Raw genomic sequence first — 18,145 nt, forward strand, 5'->3', positions numbered from 1 at the left:
ATTATGTAATATTATGTAGCATTATCATGCATTATCATGTTGTATTATGTATTATCATGTTATATTATGTATTATCCTGCATTATCATGTTGTATTATGTAATATTATGTATTACTATGTATTATCAGTTGTATTATCATGCATTATCATGTTATATCATGCATTATTATGTTGGATTATGTAATATGTATTATGTTGTATTATGTAATATTGTGTATTATGTTGTATTATCATTCATTATCAGGTTGTATTATGTAATATTATGTATTATGTTGTATTATTATGCATTAAAATGTTATATTATGTATTATGTTGTGTTATCATGAATTATTATGTTGTATTATCATGCATTATCTTGTTATATTACGTAATATTATTATGTAATATTAAGTATTATGATGCATTATCATGTTATATGTTGTATTATCATGCATTATCTTGTTGTATTATGTAATATTATGTTGTATTATCATGTTATATTATGTATTATTGTGCATTATCATGTTGTATTATGTAATATTATGTATTATCTTGTATTATCATGCATTATCATGTTATATGTTGTATTATCATGCATTATCTTTTGTATTATGTAATGTTATGTTGTATTATCATGCATTATCATGTTATATTATGTATTATTGTGCATTATCATGTTGTATTATGTAATATTATGTATTATGTTTGATTATGTAATATTATGTTGCAACATTAAATAATCCTAAGAGGTTTAATTTGTTTCAAAACAAAGAAAAAACAGTTTTCAACTGATGTTGTATGCGAAAAATTTTTTTAGATTTTATATCAACTATGCTACAAAATGAAATATATCATCCGTCTGTTTGTGCATTTGTATGCATACCCAACGCTTTCTCATCTGAATTGGAACATGGTTTGCAGGTACATCGTAATAATGTGTGTATAGTCATGTAAGTGCAGGCATTGACAGTGATGAGAGAATTCAAATTTAATACAACAATCAAATTGCGTTTAGTGCTTGGAGTTTGTGACTTTGACTTCTTTATTTTGCATGAGTTTTCCAAATATTCATGTAGAATCCACCACATACAGCATTTGATCAATGCAAACATATTAGTGTTGGTAGTAAACTGTAGACTTCTGTATTCATCTTTAAAATGTCCCTCAAGTTAAAACAGATTAAAAAAATAAATTGTCATTAGAAATTTAGTATATTTATTTAGGGTACATTAGAATTGAGTGTACACCACCTTAGCTCATTCTTTATTAAAATATTTTCAATATGATGTCGTCATGTTTTAATATTTGAAAATATACCAAATTGGAAAATTAATTAAAAAAAAAGTTTGAATTCTCCAAGTTTAAATCCTCACTAACTGACCATTTTATTGTTAAGGCAAATATTTTTATCTATGAGGTTTTCTATAATCTTTTTGTCTCTTTGCTTCCCCACATTTCATTTTGGCATTTGAAATCTCTCAATGAAATGAATGTTTTGGGAAGTTGTTTTATTAAATGATCTATTTTTCATTGGATGATTTTGCAATTTGAACTAATTTGAAGGTAATTTATTGTACTAAGAATTAAATAAAGATAAGAATTTGTAACTTAGTTCTGTTCATATACTGCAAATAAATTTTGAAACTTTTTTTTAATGAAATGTACATTCAAGTAATGAAATAGATTTCAAATACTGTTCAGGCCAGTATATTTATGCAATCTTGTACAGTGTATAACAACAGAAAATATTATGGTATATCAAGAATAACTCAGTGGGTGATATATGACAAATACAGATTAAAATAATGACTAACTTCAATAACACAAAGTAAAAGGAAAACTGTATACAACCTGTGTTAGGAGTGTTATGATGTATGGTAGTGGGACTTGGCCCTTTAAGGAGGAGGAGGAAGAAGACATTAATAAAATTTCTAGAACAGATATGCAGATGGTGTGGTGGATGTGTGGCATAAGTCTCATGGATAGAAAATCATCAGAAGAATTAAGTAATAGATTACACATTCTCAGCATAGTTGATGTTTTGTGCCAGAATAGATTGAGGTGGTAAGGACATGTCGAAAAGATGGATGATGCAAATCCAGTCAGGAGATGTAACTTTATTGAGGTTGATAGATTTAGAGGGATAGGTAGACCATGTAAGACATGAAATCAGTTAAGGATGATCTTAGGAAGTTGAGATTATGACCAGGTCTTGCACAAGACTAAGAGGCCTGCAGAAGAGCAATCAGGTAAAATCATCCAATCTATGCTGACATGGAAATGGACGTTAAACAATGGTGATGAAACAGATTACATTATGAAACAAACCAAAAGAACTGCACACAAATGAAAAAGCAGCTAAATCTAAAGAAAAACTCAAGTTGTAAAGAGGGCATTAAAAAATAATTTGGATGTGGAGAAACCATATTTCATAAATGTAAGGATGAAAAAAAATGAAGTATTTAGTTGCATGTTCATAAAATTGTCTAATTGGTTGGAGAATTTGTTTTTTCTCTTTTTGTTCTTCCTAATTCTATTTTTCAGATTGGGATTGTCTATGAAATTTTCAGATTGGGATTGTCTATGAAATTTTCAGATTGGGATTGTCTATGAAATTTTCAGATTGGGATTGTCTATGAAATTTTCAGATTGGGATTGTCTATGAAATTTTCAGATTGGGATTGTCTATGAAATTTTCAGATTGGGATTGTCTATGAAATATTCAGATTGAGATTGTCTATGAAATATCAAACAGTGTAATCAATCTGTATCAGTTGTATTTATCTTTTTTTTGACATTATCAAGTTCATAATGTTATTCTGTGAAGATTAGGATATATACTGGCCTTGAAATAGTATTAATAATTTTACATTGTTTTATGTCATAGTAGTCTCTGAGTTTGGTACATTTTCAACTACTCGTAATCACATGACCTATTTGATATCATGAACCCTTTTTCATCATTGCCTATTTTATCAGACACTTGCACACATTATTTTAAGGATTGACAGAGAAAGAAAAGACGAGAGAAAAAAGAATAACTGAAGGTGTTAAACTTCCTCTTTCTTACAGACATGTCTACATACTCAAATCAGAAATTGCTATAAATGTTTACTTTTTTTTAATAAAACACCTGCCAAACTGTGATAGTTAATAAAATGAAAATAAAATAAAATTTCAGATGTTTTTATTCTTTGTGTGTGGTGTTAAATTGTAGCAGATGAGTTAATGAAAAGGTTAAGGACAGAAGTTACACAAATCATGTGACTCCTCTTAGTTGATCTTAGGTGGCAAGATTTCAATGAGGAAGAACTCAATGGGGACAGCGTGGTCAGTTGTATCTAGACAGACTATTGGTTTTTCTTTCTTGCAAGTTTATGTTCTGCCTTTTTTTTTTTTTTAAATAAACGTTTATTATAGCTAAAAATGTGTTTGTGTGGTTTTTGCATCAGCAATGAAAAGGCAACCAGGGATTCCAGTGATGATAGCAGCGATCAAGGATATAAAGGTAAGGCATAACATAACATATATAAACGATATTATTGATTTGAAGCAACAAACAAAAGTAATATTACATATGACAAATTTAGTACCTTAAATGATCAAAATTTTCCAGGTTGAGATCAAGTTTCGTTTTGAGTTGTTCAATAATAACTCGTTGTTTCTCCATCATTTTATTAGTGGGAAGTCCAGCCTCTCCACTCTGAAAAAAAAAAAAAAAAAAAATTATTTTGAGAACTATTTTATGGCAAAAGAAATGATCTATCTTTTGAATTAAAAGCTATGTTAAATTTCCAAAGAGTATCCTATCTGTATAAGAAATGAGACAAAGAATAGAGTTTTTAGTGGGTAGCTAATCTGTACAATCTTGAACTGTAAAAGTTTGCAGATGAAGAGCAAAAATTTTTCTCGTGTGGACATGAAAAATTATGTGCAGGAATTCTAAAAGATTCAGTATTTTTATGGAGAGGACCTTCTGAGTTTGGTAAATATTTTAAACTGAGCAGCAGCCTGAACCTTGGTGTAACTCCCATACTATCAAAGTAATGGGGCTATTCTATGGTCATTTGGTGAATGGAGTCTAGACCATGCAGTAGTCTCTGGTGGGGCCTCTCAATGGCATATTAGTGGGAACTGTTGTGGCTTTTCTCTCGTAATTTGTCAAAAAAAAAAAAAAACTCTGCTTTCTCTCTACACTCTGTTCTCTACAATGCTGTTGAACATTTCCACAAAATTTTCAAACCTCACCATGACCAGAAAAATAATTTTGAAAAGATTAAACCCAAAACCCCAATTTCCAATGTCAACCCTCACTGGGTCTCCTTCTCCACCATCAAGAGTCTACATTTCAACCTTACAGAGGTTAAAATACAATTGTGGGAGACCAAACCTGATCTGTTGTTCTTTTTGCAAAACTGGCATTGATACAACTGCTTCCTAAGACAATTTCTTGATAAAAGGTTATTCTAACTTAACTTCCAAATCTAACTCATCTACATGAGTTTTAGAGTACCATTTACGCACAACACAACTTTCCTATTTGCTCTATATATAACAATAGTGTCACCATCTTCAAGAGTATCGCAGAACAAATTGACCATATCCTGACTGCTTATCCCTCAGTCAACATTCACATCTATGGAGCTTTTGATGTCCCCTCAAGTAAAAGAGATTATAAAGAGATCTCAATGCCCACTAAATAAGACAAATAAAGACGAAATTTCAATGTCAACTCAAATAAGACAAATAAAGACGAGATTTCAATGAACTCAAATAAGACAGATTATGAAGAGATTTCATTGTCCACTCAAATAAGACAGATTATGAGGAGATTTCATTGTCCACTCAAATAAGACAGATTATGAGGAGATTTCATTGTCCACTCAAATAAGACAGATTATGAGGAGATTTCATTGTCCACTCAAATAAGACAGATTATGAGGAGATTTCATTGTCCACTCAAATAAGACAGATTATGAGGAGATTTCATTGTCCACTCAAATAAGACAGATAGAGAAGAGATTTCAATGTCCGCTCAAGTAAGACAAATACAGAAGAGATTTAAATGTCCACTCAAATAAGACAGATTAAATAGAGATTTCAATGTCCACTCAAATAAGACAAATTATGAAGAGATTTGAACATCCACTCAAATAAGACAGATTATGAAGAGATTTTAATGTCCTTTAGTGGACATTAAAATCTCTTCATAATCTGTCTTATTATTAAGATAAATTATGAAGAGATTTCAATGTCCACACAAATAAGACAAATTATGAAGAGATTTCAATGTCCACTCAAATAAAACAAAAGAAAAAAAAAAGATTTCAATGTCGACTCAAAAAGGACAGATTAGGAAGAGATTTCAATGTCCACTCAAATAAGACAGAATAGGTAGAGATTTCAATGTCCACTCAAATAAGACAGAATAGGTAGAGATTTAAATGTCCACTCAAATAAAACAAATAAAGAAGATATTTCAATGTCCACTCAAATAAGAGAAATTATGAAGAGATTTCAATGTCCACAAAAAAATAAGACATATTAGGAAGGGATTTCAATGTCCACTCAAAAAAAAAAAATCAAAAAAGAAGATATTTCAATGTTCAGTCAGATAAGACAGATTAGGAAGAGATTTCAATGTCCACTGAAATAAAACAAAAAAGAAGATATTTCAATGTCTAGTCAAATAAGAAAGATTAGGAAGAGATTTCAATTTCCACTCAAATAAACAGATTATTAAGAGATTTCAATGTCCACTCAAAAGAAGACAAATTATGAAGAGATTTCAATGTCCACTACAAAAAAAAAAGAAGATATTTCAATGTCCAGTCAAATACGACAGGAAGAGATTTCAATGTCCACTCAAATAAGAAAGATTATGAAGAGATTTCAATGTCCACTCAAATAAGACAGATTATGAAAAGGTTTAAATGTCCACATACATACGGAAGAGATTTCAATTTCCACACAGATAAGACAGATTATGAAGAGATTTCAATGTCCACACAAATAAGACAAATTATGAAGAGATTTCAATGTCCACTCAAATAAGACAGATTATGAAGAGATTTCAATGTCCACTCAAATGAGACAGATTATGAAAAGATTTAAATGTCCACATACATACAGAAGAGATTTCAATGTCCACACAAATAAGACAGATTATGAGGAGATTTCAATGTCCACACAAATAAGACAGATTATGAAGAGAGTTTAATGTCCACTCAAATAAGACAGATTATGAAAAGATTTAGATGTCCACATACATACAGAAGAGATTTCAATGTCCACTCAAATGAGACGGATTATGAAAAGGTTTAAATGTCCACTCAAATAACACAGATTATAACAGGATTTCAATGTCCACTCAAATAAGACAGTTTAGTTGGTTGGTTGGTTGTTTTTGTTTTACGGCATATCAACCTTTTTCAGGTTATTTAATGCCAAATCTAGTTATTTTGAGGAACGATTTTTAATGGAGTATATTTTTTCTTTTTAAGTCAGATTCTATTTAACCCATAGTTGGGACCCTAACAGGTACTACCACTCCGGGTCAGAGTGGACCTGAGAGCAATGGCAATTAAAGAGTGGCTCCACACTTCCCAAGGCCCGCAAGGTGGGGCCTCACCATCGGATATAGTTTTAGGTCATATACAGGACCGTTCTTTTCAAATTTTTTTATAAAGGCCAACTTTTTAAGATATGAGAGTATGGTGTGGGGATTGTTTTTATCAAATAAGTCTTTAATATTGTTTTCTTTGTAGAATCAATTTCTTACAGTTACAAAATCAGTACATTCAATTAATATGTGTTTGATTGTGAGTGGTGTTTGACAAGGTATACAGATGGGTTGGCTTTCTTTTTTAGGAGATATGAGTGGGTTAAGTGAGTATACCTATTTTTATTCTTGTTAGTTTGACTTCTTTTCTGTTTAGTTTCGTATTTTGTTGTTGTTTTTTGATTTTTAGTATGATTTCGTGAAGTTTGTTGTTAGGGTGTTCATTCCAGTAGGTTTGCCATTTCTCTGTTGTATATGTGTTGATACATCTTTTTAGATCTATGTATGGAATTTTAAAATTTTCATCGATTGAGAGATTTAAGGCGTTTTTGCTGCAGAATCTGCTAATTCATTACCTTTAATACCGGAATGGCTCGGTATCCAGCAGAAAATGATTTCTTTTTTACTGTTCAGTTAATTTTTGGAGTAATTTTGCGATTAGGGGGTTGTCCATCTTTCTATTTTTAATCGCTTTTAGAGTAGATTGGGAGTCTGAAAGGATTATAAATTTTTTTTTTTTGTTATTGGAGGCGAGTTTGAGAGCTAGGATTAGTGCATGTATTTCAGCACTGAAGATTGAGGTTTCTTTTGGGAGGTTTGATTGTTTTTTTATTGATTTATTGAGTATTGCTGCACTGGCTGTTGCGTTATTTTGTTTAGACCCATCCGTATAGATGTGCGTGTGGTCTGGATACTTTTCTTTGATTTTAATGAGATTATCATCATAAGTTATTGGATAAGTATGTTTCTTTTCATATTTACTTAAACATAGGTCGATGTTAGGGGATATGATTTTCAAGAGAGGGGTTTTGAGTAGGACAGTTTCGTGGATTTTAGTTATGGGTAGACTTGCTTCTTTGGAAATCGATTTTATTGTAAGTCCAAAGGTGTTGATTGCATTTTCTTTTTGGTCGAAAAGGTGTTTACGGTTTGGATTTAAAGTGCTATTGTGTGCTGGGTTTGTGGGGTTGGCTGTAAGTTTTGTGTAGTATTTTAGACCAAGGTTTTGATTTCTGAGCATTGGAGGAGTTTCATGTGCTTCTGCATACAGGCTTTCTACAGGGGAGGTTGGAAATGCTCCAAGTGCTAGTCTTAGTCCGGAGTGGCATATTGTGTTGAGGGTTTTTAGATATGACTTTCTGGTGGATTGATATATGAAGCAACCATAATCTATTTTTGATCTAATTAATGCTCTATATAGTTTGAGTAGTGTGTTCTTGTCAGCTCCCCAATCTGTATGGGCAATGACTCGTAGGAGTTGTAATGCTTTATTACATTTGGTTTTGATGTGATTGATGTGTGGAATGAAATTTAGTTTTTTGTCAAAAATGATTCCCAGGTGCTTGTGTTCATTTACGAATGGAATTTTTTCGCCTTCAATCTGTAAGGGTGGAGTTTGCGTTGGTTACAGAAATGAATGCATTTTGTTTTAGTTTTGGAGAATTTGAAACCATTTTTGTTGCCCATTTATTAATTTTATTTATGTTATGTTGTAGTCTTCTTTCAATAGTGTGAATGTATTTAGATCTGTAGCTGATTGAGCAGTCATCTACATATAAGGAGTTATATATATCAGGAGAGAGTTCTTTTATAATGTTATTAATTTTTATGTTAAAGATAGTTGTTGATAATATGCTGCCTTGGGGCACTCCTTCTTGATTTTGTGGGTCTGATAAAGTTGAATCTATGCGAACTTGGAAAGATCTGTCTGTTAGGAAGTTTTTTATGAATTCAGGTAATCTGCCTCTTAGTCCGATGTTGTGGAGATCTTTTATGATACCGTGTTTCCAGGTAGTTTCACATGCTTTCTCAAGATCGAAAAAAAACAGATGTTACGTGTTCCTTATTAATAAAAGCTTCTCTGATATAATTTTCGAGGTTAGTGATGTGGTCTATACATCCTCAATTTTTTTGGTATCCACACTGGACTTCAGAAATTATTTTGTTGTCATCTAGATACCATATAAGATGGTAGTTAATCATTCTTTCGAACATTTTGCATAGGCAGCTTGTGAGAGCTATTGGTCTGTAGTTTTCTGGGTTTGATGTATCTTTTCCAATTTTGGGTATTGGTATTATTATTGCATTTTTCAATGAAGTTGGGAAATCTTTTGTTTCCCATATTTTATTATAAATTTGGAGGAGGAGTTTTAATGATTCTGGTGGAATTTCTTTAAGGAAGCTGTAGTGCACTTCATCTGGTCCTACAGCTGAGTTATGAGATTTTTCTATGGCGGTTTCTAGTTCATTGAGGGAGAAGATTTCATTGTAAGGCTCTTGGTTTTTAGAATTAAAGTTTATTTTGTACTTTTCTTCATGTTTCTTAAGTATTTGGAATTGTCTATTGTAGTGTTTTGATGATGAGTTTCCGGCAAAGGTTTTAGCTAGTGTGTTAGCAATATCTTTTATATCAGTTATTTTCTGTTTATTTATGAGAAGGTGTTTGATTGGATTCGGATTATATTTTCCAGTTATTTTCCTAATCATTTCCCAGACGGTTTTGGGTTTAGTGGTGATGTTGATTTTGTTGACAAATTGTTGCTAGCAGGATCTTTTGCATTCTTTAATTGTTTTTCAAGTTTTAGCTCTTTGGTGTTTGTATTCTATTAAGTTGTTCATTGTGGGTTGTTTTTTAAATTTTCTTAAGGTTGCCTTTCTCTGTCTAATGGCCGTTTTACATTCTGGATTGAACCGTTTTCAGGTCTGCCAGCAACCATTGTAAGAAAGTAATAAGGAACGCAAGAGAGTTGTATGCTCAATCTGTTAAGTCCAAAGTAGCTGAGCAGCGGCTTGGTTCCCACCAGTTTTTGCAAATAGCAAACAGAATCCTGAACAGAAGCGTGTGCTCCATCCCAACTATTATCAATGGACCTGAGGTAATCTCGTCAGCATCAGACAAAGCCAAACTCTTTGTCAAGAACTTTGCAGCTAATTCTACCCTTTGCGACCAAGGCCGCCAACCCCCAATATTTCCTCCTGTATCAGAAAACACGCTATGTGATATACGTATATCTGTACGTGATGTTGCCAAGCTAATCAAAAACCTTGATTCCAGTAAAGCAACTGGCCCTGACGGTATTCCAATTATAGTAATCAAAAAACTTCAACTTGAACTAGCGCCCATACTTACAAAACTGTTTAAACGTTGTCTTAAGGAGAATAGTTTCCCATCTCCCTGGAAAATCTCATCAGTATGCCCTGTATTTAAGAATTCAGGTGATCGCTCATCCCCCTCTCAGTACAGGCCAATAAGTCTCCCGTGCGTCATGAGTAAGTTGCTAGAATCTGTGTTAAATACAGAAGTAATCAACTATCTCAACAAAAATAAGCTTCTTAGTGACACTCAATATGGTTTCCATTCTGCTAGATCTACAGCAGATCTGCTTACAGTTATATCGCATAGGATTAGCAAATCTCTCGACGATGGCAATCTTTCTAGGGCAATTGCTCTTGACATATCTAAGGCCTTTGATAGGGTGTGGCATAAAGGTTTACTTCAGAAGATCGCTAGCTATGGTATAGCTGGAAATGTCTTCTCAATTATTAAATCATTTCTTTCTGATAGGTTCATAAGAGTAGCAGTTGAGGGGCAAAAATCAGAAGCTCACAGTATTAATGCCGGTGTCCCTCAGGGGTCCATCCTGGGCCCAACTCTTTTCCTGATCTACATTAATGATCTTCCAAATCACATCCTCAACATTCTAATCCACATTTGGCATCAATTGAAATGAATGGCTCTCGTCTTCAGGAGGCCTCAAGTTTTGACAAGCTTCTGGGCTTGACCTTTACTCCTGATCTTAAATGGAACACGTACATCAAATCTGTTGCCAACGCCGCTGGAAAAATGGTGGGATCTTTCTATCGATCCGGTAAATATCTCACTGCTGATGCTATTCTCTATCTATATAAGAGCCAGGTACGTCCAAGGATGGAATACTGTTGCCACATCTGGGCAGGAGCTGCTAGAAAGGACTTGTCCTGCCTTGATAGAGTTCAAAATAGACTTCGTAGCCTCGTAGGAGATGTCCTTTTCTCCTCCTTGCAACCTCTATCTCACAGAAGAGATGTTGCGAGTTTGTCTCTGATGTATCGTTATTTTCATGGAAAGTGTTCGACTGAGCTTCAATCTATGGTCCCCCCTCGCCAAACTTTCACAAGAAACACTCGTCTAGCTGTAAACACTATCAATAATTCCCCCCACTCTTTATCTGTGCCTAAATCTAATCGTAGATTCTATGAACAAAGCTTCTTTCTTAGAACTGCACGCCTGTGGAATTGTCTTCCGTTTTCCTGCTTTCCAGCTGACTACAATATGGTTGTGTTCAAGTCTAAAGTAAATAAGTTCTTGATGAGCCGTTCCATATAAGTTATCAAATTTACCAAATTTTCATTACTAATGATTACTATATTGTCCAATTTCTACTGTACACTCTTTAACCCTTATCCTTGAGTGGCTTCTGGGCCTTGATAATGTGGTGATGCCTATGTAAAAAAAAACAAAAAAAAAAACATGGTTTGTTTTTCTTTTCCAGGAGGAGAATTTTTGGGTATGCATTTTTTGGCTATTGTTATGAGTACTTCCGTGAATTCTTCTATTGTTTGGATTTGATGTTGTGTTAGTTTTAGTGAACAATGTTCTTTAAATTCGGCCCAGTTGGCTTTGTTTGTGTTCCACCTGGGTATGTGGTTTTGGATGAAGTTACTGGAGTGGATGGAGTAAGTTTGTGTCTTTGGTGAAGTGTTTTGCTGGTTTTTTCTTTTTTTTGTTTGGATCTGGACGTCGATCTGGATCTTGCTTGAGATGATCCATTTTGGATTCTTGTTCATTTTTTCCCTCTTGATTACTTGTGTCTGGTTTCTTTTTTTTATCTAGGGTGTTTTCGGTTTCGGTGATTATAATAGGGAAGTGATCACTTCCACAGGTTTCTTCATAAGTGCTCCATGTATAATCCAAGAAGCTTGATGGATCATACATGGTAAGATCAATGGCACTAGTTGATCCGTTTGTTGAAGTATGTGGGATTTTTTTAATTGAGAAGGCACAAGTTATTTTTGTTTATTAATTGTTCAATTTTGTTTCCTTTTGAGTTTGTGACTTCGCATCCCCATAATGTACTGTGGCAGTTAAAGTCTCCTAGAAGAATGAATGGTGAAGGTAATTATTTTATTAAATTTTCTAGTTCATTTTCATTTATTGGTTCATGAGGAGGGACGTATATTCAGCAGATTGTGATTGTTTTGTGTAATGTGACTTGAGTTGTAATTGCTTGGAGATTTGTTTTGACAGAGAAATTGCTTTGAGGTATGTTATTCCTTACAAGAATTGAGGTCCCTCCATTAGCACGAAGGCCTGTGTTATGGAAATAGTTGTATTGTTCATAGTTTGGTGTTTTGAAATGGTTATTGCTTTGTAGGAAGGTTTCTTGTAAGCAAACAATGGCTGGGTTGAAGAGTGAGATAAGTATAAGAAGTTCATTATAGTTAGATCTTATTCCACGACAATTCCATTGGATAATTTGTTGTATTTTATTTCTATCCATGAAGCTGTTTAGTTTTCCTCTATTTCCATCTCTTTAGAAGTAGAGGGTTTATCTTTTGTTGGAGTTTGTGTCTTTGGTGAAGTGTTTTGCTGGTTTTTTCTTTTTTTTGTTTGGATCTGGACGTCGATCTGGATCTTGCTTGAGATGTTGCCATTTTGGATTCTTGTTCATTTTTTCCCACTTGATTACTTGTGTTTGGTTTCTTTTTTTTATCTAGGGTGTTTTCGGTTTCCATTTTTTCTAGAATTTGGAATCTATTTTGAGTGTCTATTGTTTGGTTTTCTTCTTTTCTGGAACATTCTTTATTTGCTGTTTTATCATTGCTTATTTTTTCATTAATTTCTGGTGGTTGTTTTCTTAGTTTCTGTGATATTTTTTTTAATGGTTCTGTTGTGGATGGAATATTATTTTCTTTATTTGGATTTGTTATTTCTATTTTGTTTACCAGATTTGAGTATTTTTCTTTTAGGCTATTTTGAAATTCTGGCCATTCTTTAATATTTAATGCAATCAGTTTGTTTATCAGCTCCCTATATTGATCATGTATTTCATTATGTTGGTATGGTTTAGTTGTCTGTTTTTTTGTCTCAGCATATGTGTTGTCTTTCATGTACGTCTCAACAATTTTTCTGGCTTCTGGAAAGCTTTTGTTTTTCTTGTACTTTACTTCTATAATTTCTTTCCTTTTTATGTTTTGCATATTTTAGAGGAAATCTGGTGATCTTTGCAGTTTGCACATTTCACCTCATTTATGCATTTTTCTTTGGTGTGGTCACGCTCTTTGTTGCCGCATTTTCCACGTATTTTTATTCCTTTACAGGCTTCTTTATGATGTCCACATTTTTGGCAATGGGAACATCTTAATGGTGCTGGGATATATTAGTCTACTTTTACATTTAAGTAGCCAATTTTTATTTCCTTAGGTATTGTTGATTTGTTAAACGTTAATATATATGGGTTGGTTGTTATTATTTTATTGTTTCTTTTTATGTTTATGCGGATGTGGTTGATTACTCCTTGTTTTTCTAATTCAGTTTTAATTTCTTCTTCAGTTGCCAGCGATAGTTCATAACCTCGAATTACTCCTTTCGAAGTATTTAGTGTTTTATGGGGAAAGACTTTGCACTTGTACTCATGGAAGTTCTTCATTTTGAGTAGAGTTTGAGCATCTCTAAGATTGGTTATCTCAACTAGTAGATTTCCATCTTTTGTTTTTTTGATCATTTTTGGTTTACTTTTTGTGGATAATGTTTTTTCTATTAGGAAAGGTGATAAATTTCCAATTCTTTTATCTTCGATTAATTCAATAACCAAAAATCGTGGGAAGTTTCCTTCGTCTATAGTTGGAACGGTTTTTCTAGTTTTGAATTTTTGTTCTTCATCTGAGCTTGAGAGGACAGAGTCAGAGGAATGGTTTCTTTTAAGAGTTTTGAGGGGGATGCTTTTGTTTTTGTCAGCCATGGATTTTGAGATTTAATTTTCATCAACCACGCTCCCTACCCACCTCGGAGTCCAAAATTGGGGCATAGTAAGGGGGAAACCCATTTGCCTTGACCATGTTGGGGCTACGTGGAGTTCTCAAGCACTATATTTTCTATTCAATATGTCCTCAAAAATACATTTGCTCAGATGGAGTGTTGAGTTCTGGTCTTTCCAATTGATTGACCCTTGCCACCGCCTTCTAGCACTTACTTGGTTCGCCTATTTTTTGTAGTGGGGGAATAAATAAAAAACAAAAAAAAATTTTTTTTAAAAAAGATGGGAGTACCTTTAAGTTTCGTTCTTTGTTGTGGTAGTTAGTACTTTGGATGTAAGTGCTAGGGCTTGGTGTGACTGGCCGATTGGTAGGATTGGGCCTCTCCGACCGCCCGTCTAGCTGAAGTAAGGGCCAAAGTAATGCGTTACAGTGCCTAGACTTTTATGCACCCAGGTCTAGGTAAGCTCACTCACCAAAATCACGTCCTAAGGCATTACAGGTAGCAACCCACGGCTAACTGGTTGCCCCATTGAGGGATTTTTACCCTCTGAAGGGGGCAGTCGGCTTATTCTAGTGCCCTACCAACAGGGCAAAAAAAAGGGGGGGCGGCGATGGGATTGGTAAGTAGGAAAGGAAAAGGAAATGAGAGGGGAAGGGGATTGTTGTTTTTGTAGAACATAATTAAGTTTTACAAAACAGAATAGAAAACAAAAACAGAAAATCGATGTAGGTGCATTTCGTCTCAGGAAGCACATAGACATCCTAATCTGGTAGCACCAGTAAGACAGAGTAGGAAGAAATTTCAATGTCAACTTCAAATAAGACAGAGTAGGAAGAAATTTCAATGTCAACTTCAAATAAGACAGAGTAGGAAGAAATTTCAATGTCAACTTCAAATAAGACAGATTAGGTAAAGATTTCAATGTCAACTTCAAATAAGACAGAGTAGGAAGAAATTTCAATGTCAACTTCAAATAAGACAGATTAGGAAGAAATTTCAATGTCAACTTCAAATAAGACAGAGTAGGAAGAAATTTCAATGTCAACTTCAAATAAGACAGAGTAGGAAGAAATTTCAATGTCAACTTCAAATAAGACAGAGTAGGAAGAAATTTCAATGTCAACTTCAAATAAGACAGAGTAGGAAGAAATTTCAATGTCAACTTCAAATAAGACAGAGTAGGAAGAAATTTCAATGTCAACTTCAAATAAGACAGAGTAGGAAGAAATTTCAATGTCAACTTCAAATAAGACAGAGTAGGAAGAAATTTCAATGTCAACTTCAAATAAGACAGAGTAGGAAGAAATTTCAATGTCAACTTCAAATAAGACAGAGTAGGAAGAAATTTCAATGTCAACTTCAAATAAGACAGAGTAGGAAGAAATTTCAATGTCAACTTCAAATAAGACAGAGTAGGAAGAAATTTCAATGTCAACTTCAAATAAGACAGATTAGGTAAAGATTTCAATGTCAACTTCAAATAAGACAGAGTAGGAAGAAATTTCAATGTCAACTTCAAATAAGACAGATTAGGAAGAAATTTCAATGTCAACTTCAAATAAGACAGAGTAGGAAGAAATTTCAATGTCAACTTCAAATAAGACAGAGTAGGAAGAAATTTCAATGTCAACTTCAAATAAGACAGAGTAGGAAGAAATTTCAATGTCAACTTCAAATAAGACAGAGTAGAAAGAAATTTCAATGTCAACTTCAAATAAGACAGAGTAGGAAGAAATTTCAATGTCAACTTCAAATAAGACAGAGTAGGAAGAAATTTCAATGTCAACTTCAAATAAGACAGAGTAGGAAGAAATTTCAATGTCAACTTCAAATAAGACAGAGTAGGAAGAAATTTCAATGTCAACTTCAAATAAGACAGATTAGGTAAAGATTTCAATGTCAACTTCAAATAAGACAGAGTAGGAAGAAATTTCAATGTCAACTTCAAATAAGACAGATTAGGAAGAAATTTCAATGTCAACTTCAAATAAGACAGAGTAGGAAGAAATTTCAATGTCAACTTCAAATAAGACAGAGTAGGAAGAAATTTCAATGTCAACTTCAAATAAGACAGAGTAGGAAGAAATTTCAATGTCAACTTCAAATAAGACAGATTAGGAAGAAATTTCAATGTCAACTTCAAATAAGACAGAGTAGGAAGAAATTTCAATGTCAACTTCAAATAAGACAGAGTAGGAAGAAATTTCAATGTCAACTTCAAATAAGACAGATTAGGAAGAAATTTCAATGTCAACTTCAAATAAGACAGAGTAGGAAGAAATTACAATGTCAACTTCAAATAAGACAGAGTAGGAAGAAATTTCAATGTCAACTTCAAATAAGACAGAGTAGGAAGAAATTTCAATGTCAACTTCAAATAAGACAGAGTAGGAAGAAATTTCAATGTCAACTTCAAATAAGACAGAGTAGGAAGAAATTTCAATGTCAACTTCAAATAAGACAGAGTAGGAAGAAATTTCAATGTCAACTTCAAATAAGACAGAGTAGGAAGAAATTTCAATGTCAACTTCAAATAAGACAGATTAGGTAAAGATTTCAATGTCAACTTCAAATAAGACAGAGTAGGAAGAAATTTCAATGTCAACTTCAAATAAGACAGAGTAGGAAGAAATTTCAATGTCAACTTCAAATAAGACAGATTAGGTAAAGATTTCAATGTCAACTTCAAATAAGACAGAGTAGGAAGAAATTTCAATGTCAACTTCAAATAAGACAGAGTAGGAAGAAATTTCAATGTCAACTTCAAATAAGACAGAGTAGGAAGAAATTTCAATGTCAACTTCAAATAAGACAGAGTAGGAAGAAATTTCAATGTCAACTTCAAATAAGACAGAGTAGGAAGAAATTTCAATGTCAACTTCAAATAAGACAGAGTAGGAAGAAATTTCAATGTCAACTTCAAATAAGACAGATTAGGTAAAGATTTCAATGTCAACTTCAAATAAGACAGAGTAGGAAGAAATTTCAATGTCAACTTCAAATAAGACAGATTAGGTAAAGATTTCAATGTCAACTTCAAATAAGACAGATTAGGTAAAGATTTCAATGTCAACTTCAAATAAGACAGATTAGGTAAAGATTTCAATGTCAACTTCAAATAAGACAGAGTAGGAAGAAATTTCAATGTCAACTTCAAATAAGACAGAGTAGGAAGAAATTTCAATGTCAACTTCAAATAAGACAGATTAGGTAAAGATTTCAATGTCAACTTCAAATAAGACAGAGTAGGAAGAAATTTCAATGTCAACTTCAAATAAGACAGATTAGGTAAAGATTTCAATGTCAACTTCAAATAAGACAGATTAGGTAAAGATTTCAATGTCAACTTCAAATAAGACAGAGTAGGAAGAAATTTCAATGTCAACTTCAAATAAGACAGAGTAGGAAGAAATTTCAATGTCAACTTCAAATAAGACAGATTAGGTAAAGATTTCAATGTCAACTTCAAATAAGACAGATTAGGTAAAGATTTCAATGTCAACTTCAAATAAGACAGAGTAGGAAGAAATTTCAATGTCAACTTCAAATAAGACAGAGTAGGAAGAAATTTCAATGTCAACTTCAAATAAGACAGATTAGGTAAAGATTTCAATGTCAACTTCAAATAAGACAGAGTAGGAAGAAATTTCAATGTCAACTTCAAATAAGACAGATTAGGTAAAGATTTCAATGTCAACTTCAAATAAGACAGATTAGGTAAAGATTTCAATGTCAACTTCAAATAAGACAGAGTAGGAAGAAATTTCAATGTCAACTTCAAATAAGACAGAGTAGGAAGAAATTTCAATGTCAACTTCAAATAAGACAGATTAGGTAAAGATTTCAATGTCAACTTCAAATAAGACAGAGTAGGAAGAAATTTCAATGTCAACTTCAAATAAGACAGATTAGGTAAAGATTTCAATGTCAACTTCAAATAAGACAGATTAGGTAAAGATTTCAATGTCAACTTCAAATAAGACAGAGTAGGAAGAAATTTCAATGTCAACTTCAAATAAGACAGAGTAGGAAGAAATTTCAATGTCAACTTCAAATAAGACAGATTAGGTAAAGATTTCAATGTCAACTTCAAATAAGACAGATTAGGTAAAGATTTCAATGTCAACTTCAAATAAGACAGAGTAGGAAGAAATTTCAATGTCATTTTCAAATAAGACAGAGTAGGAAGAAATTTCAATGTCAACTTCAAATAAGACAGATTAGGTAAAGATTTCAATGTCAACTTCAAATAAGACAGAGTAGGAAGAAATTTCAATGTCAACTTCAAATAAGACAGATTAGGTAAAGATTTCAATGTCAACTTCAAATAAGACAGATTAGGTAAAGATTTCAATGTCAACTTCAAA

General features: G+C 32.8%; 1 protein-coding gene across 2 annotated transcripts in view; it reads right to left on the reverse strand.

Annotated features, from left to right (window-relative positions):
* LOC145249667 (RUN domain-containing protein 1-like) overlaps nt 1-18,145 on the reverse strand; it is a 480,843-nt gene that overhangs the window by 288,366 nt on the left and 174,332 nt on the right. For both annotated transcript variants that reach the window (XM_080111452.1, XM_080111453.1), the window contains exon 6: nt 3,573-3,682. In XM_080111452.1, the coding sequence (XP_079967578.1) occupies nt 3,573-3,682 (110 nt within the window). The remainder of the gene's footprint in view (nt 1-3,572; nt 3,683-18,145) is intronic.

This window comes from Euprymna scolopes, chromosome 28 (genome assembly GCF_053919585.1).
Source record: "Euprymna scolopes isolate OS-2025 chromosome 28, ASM5391958v1, whole genome shotgun sequence".
In the NCBI taxonomy this organism is placed as follows: Eukaryota; Metazoa; Mollusca; class Cephalopoda; order Sepiida; family Sepiolidae; genus Euprymna; species Euprymna scolopes.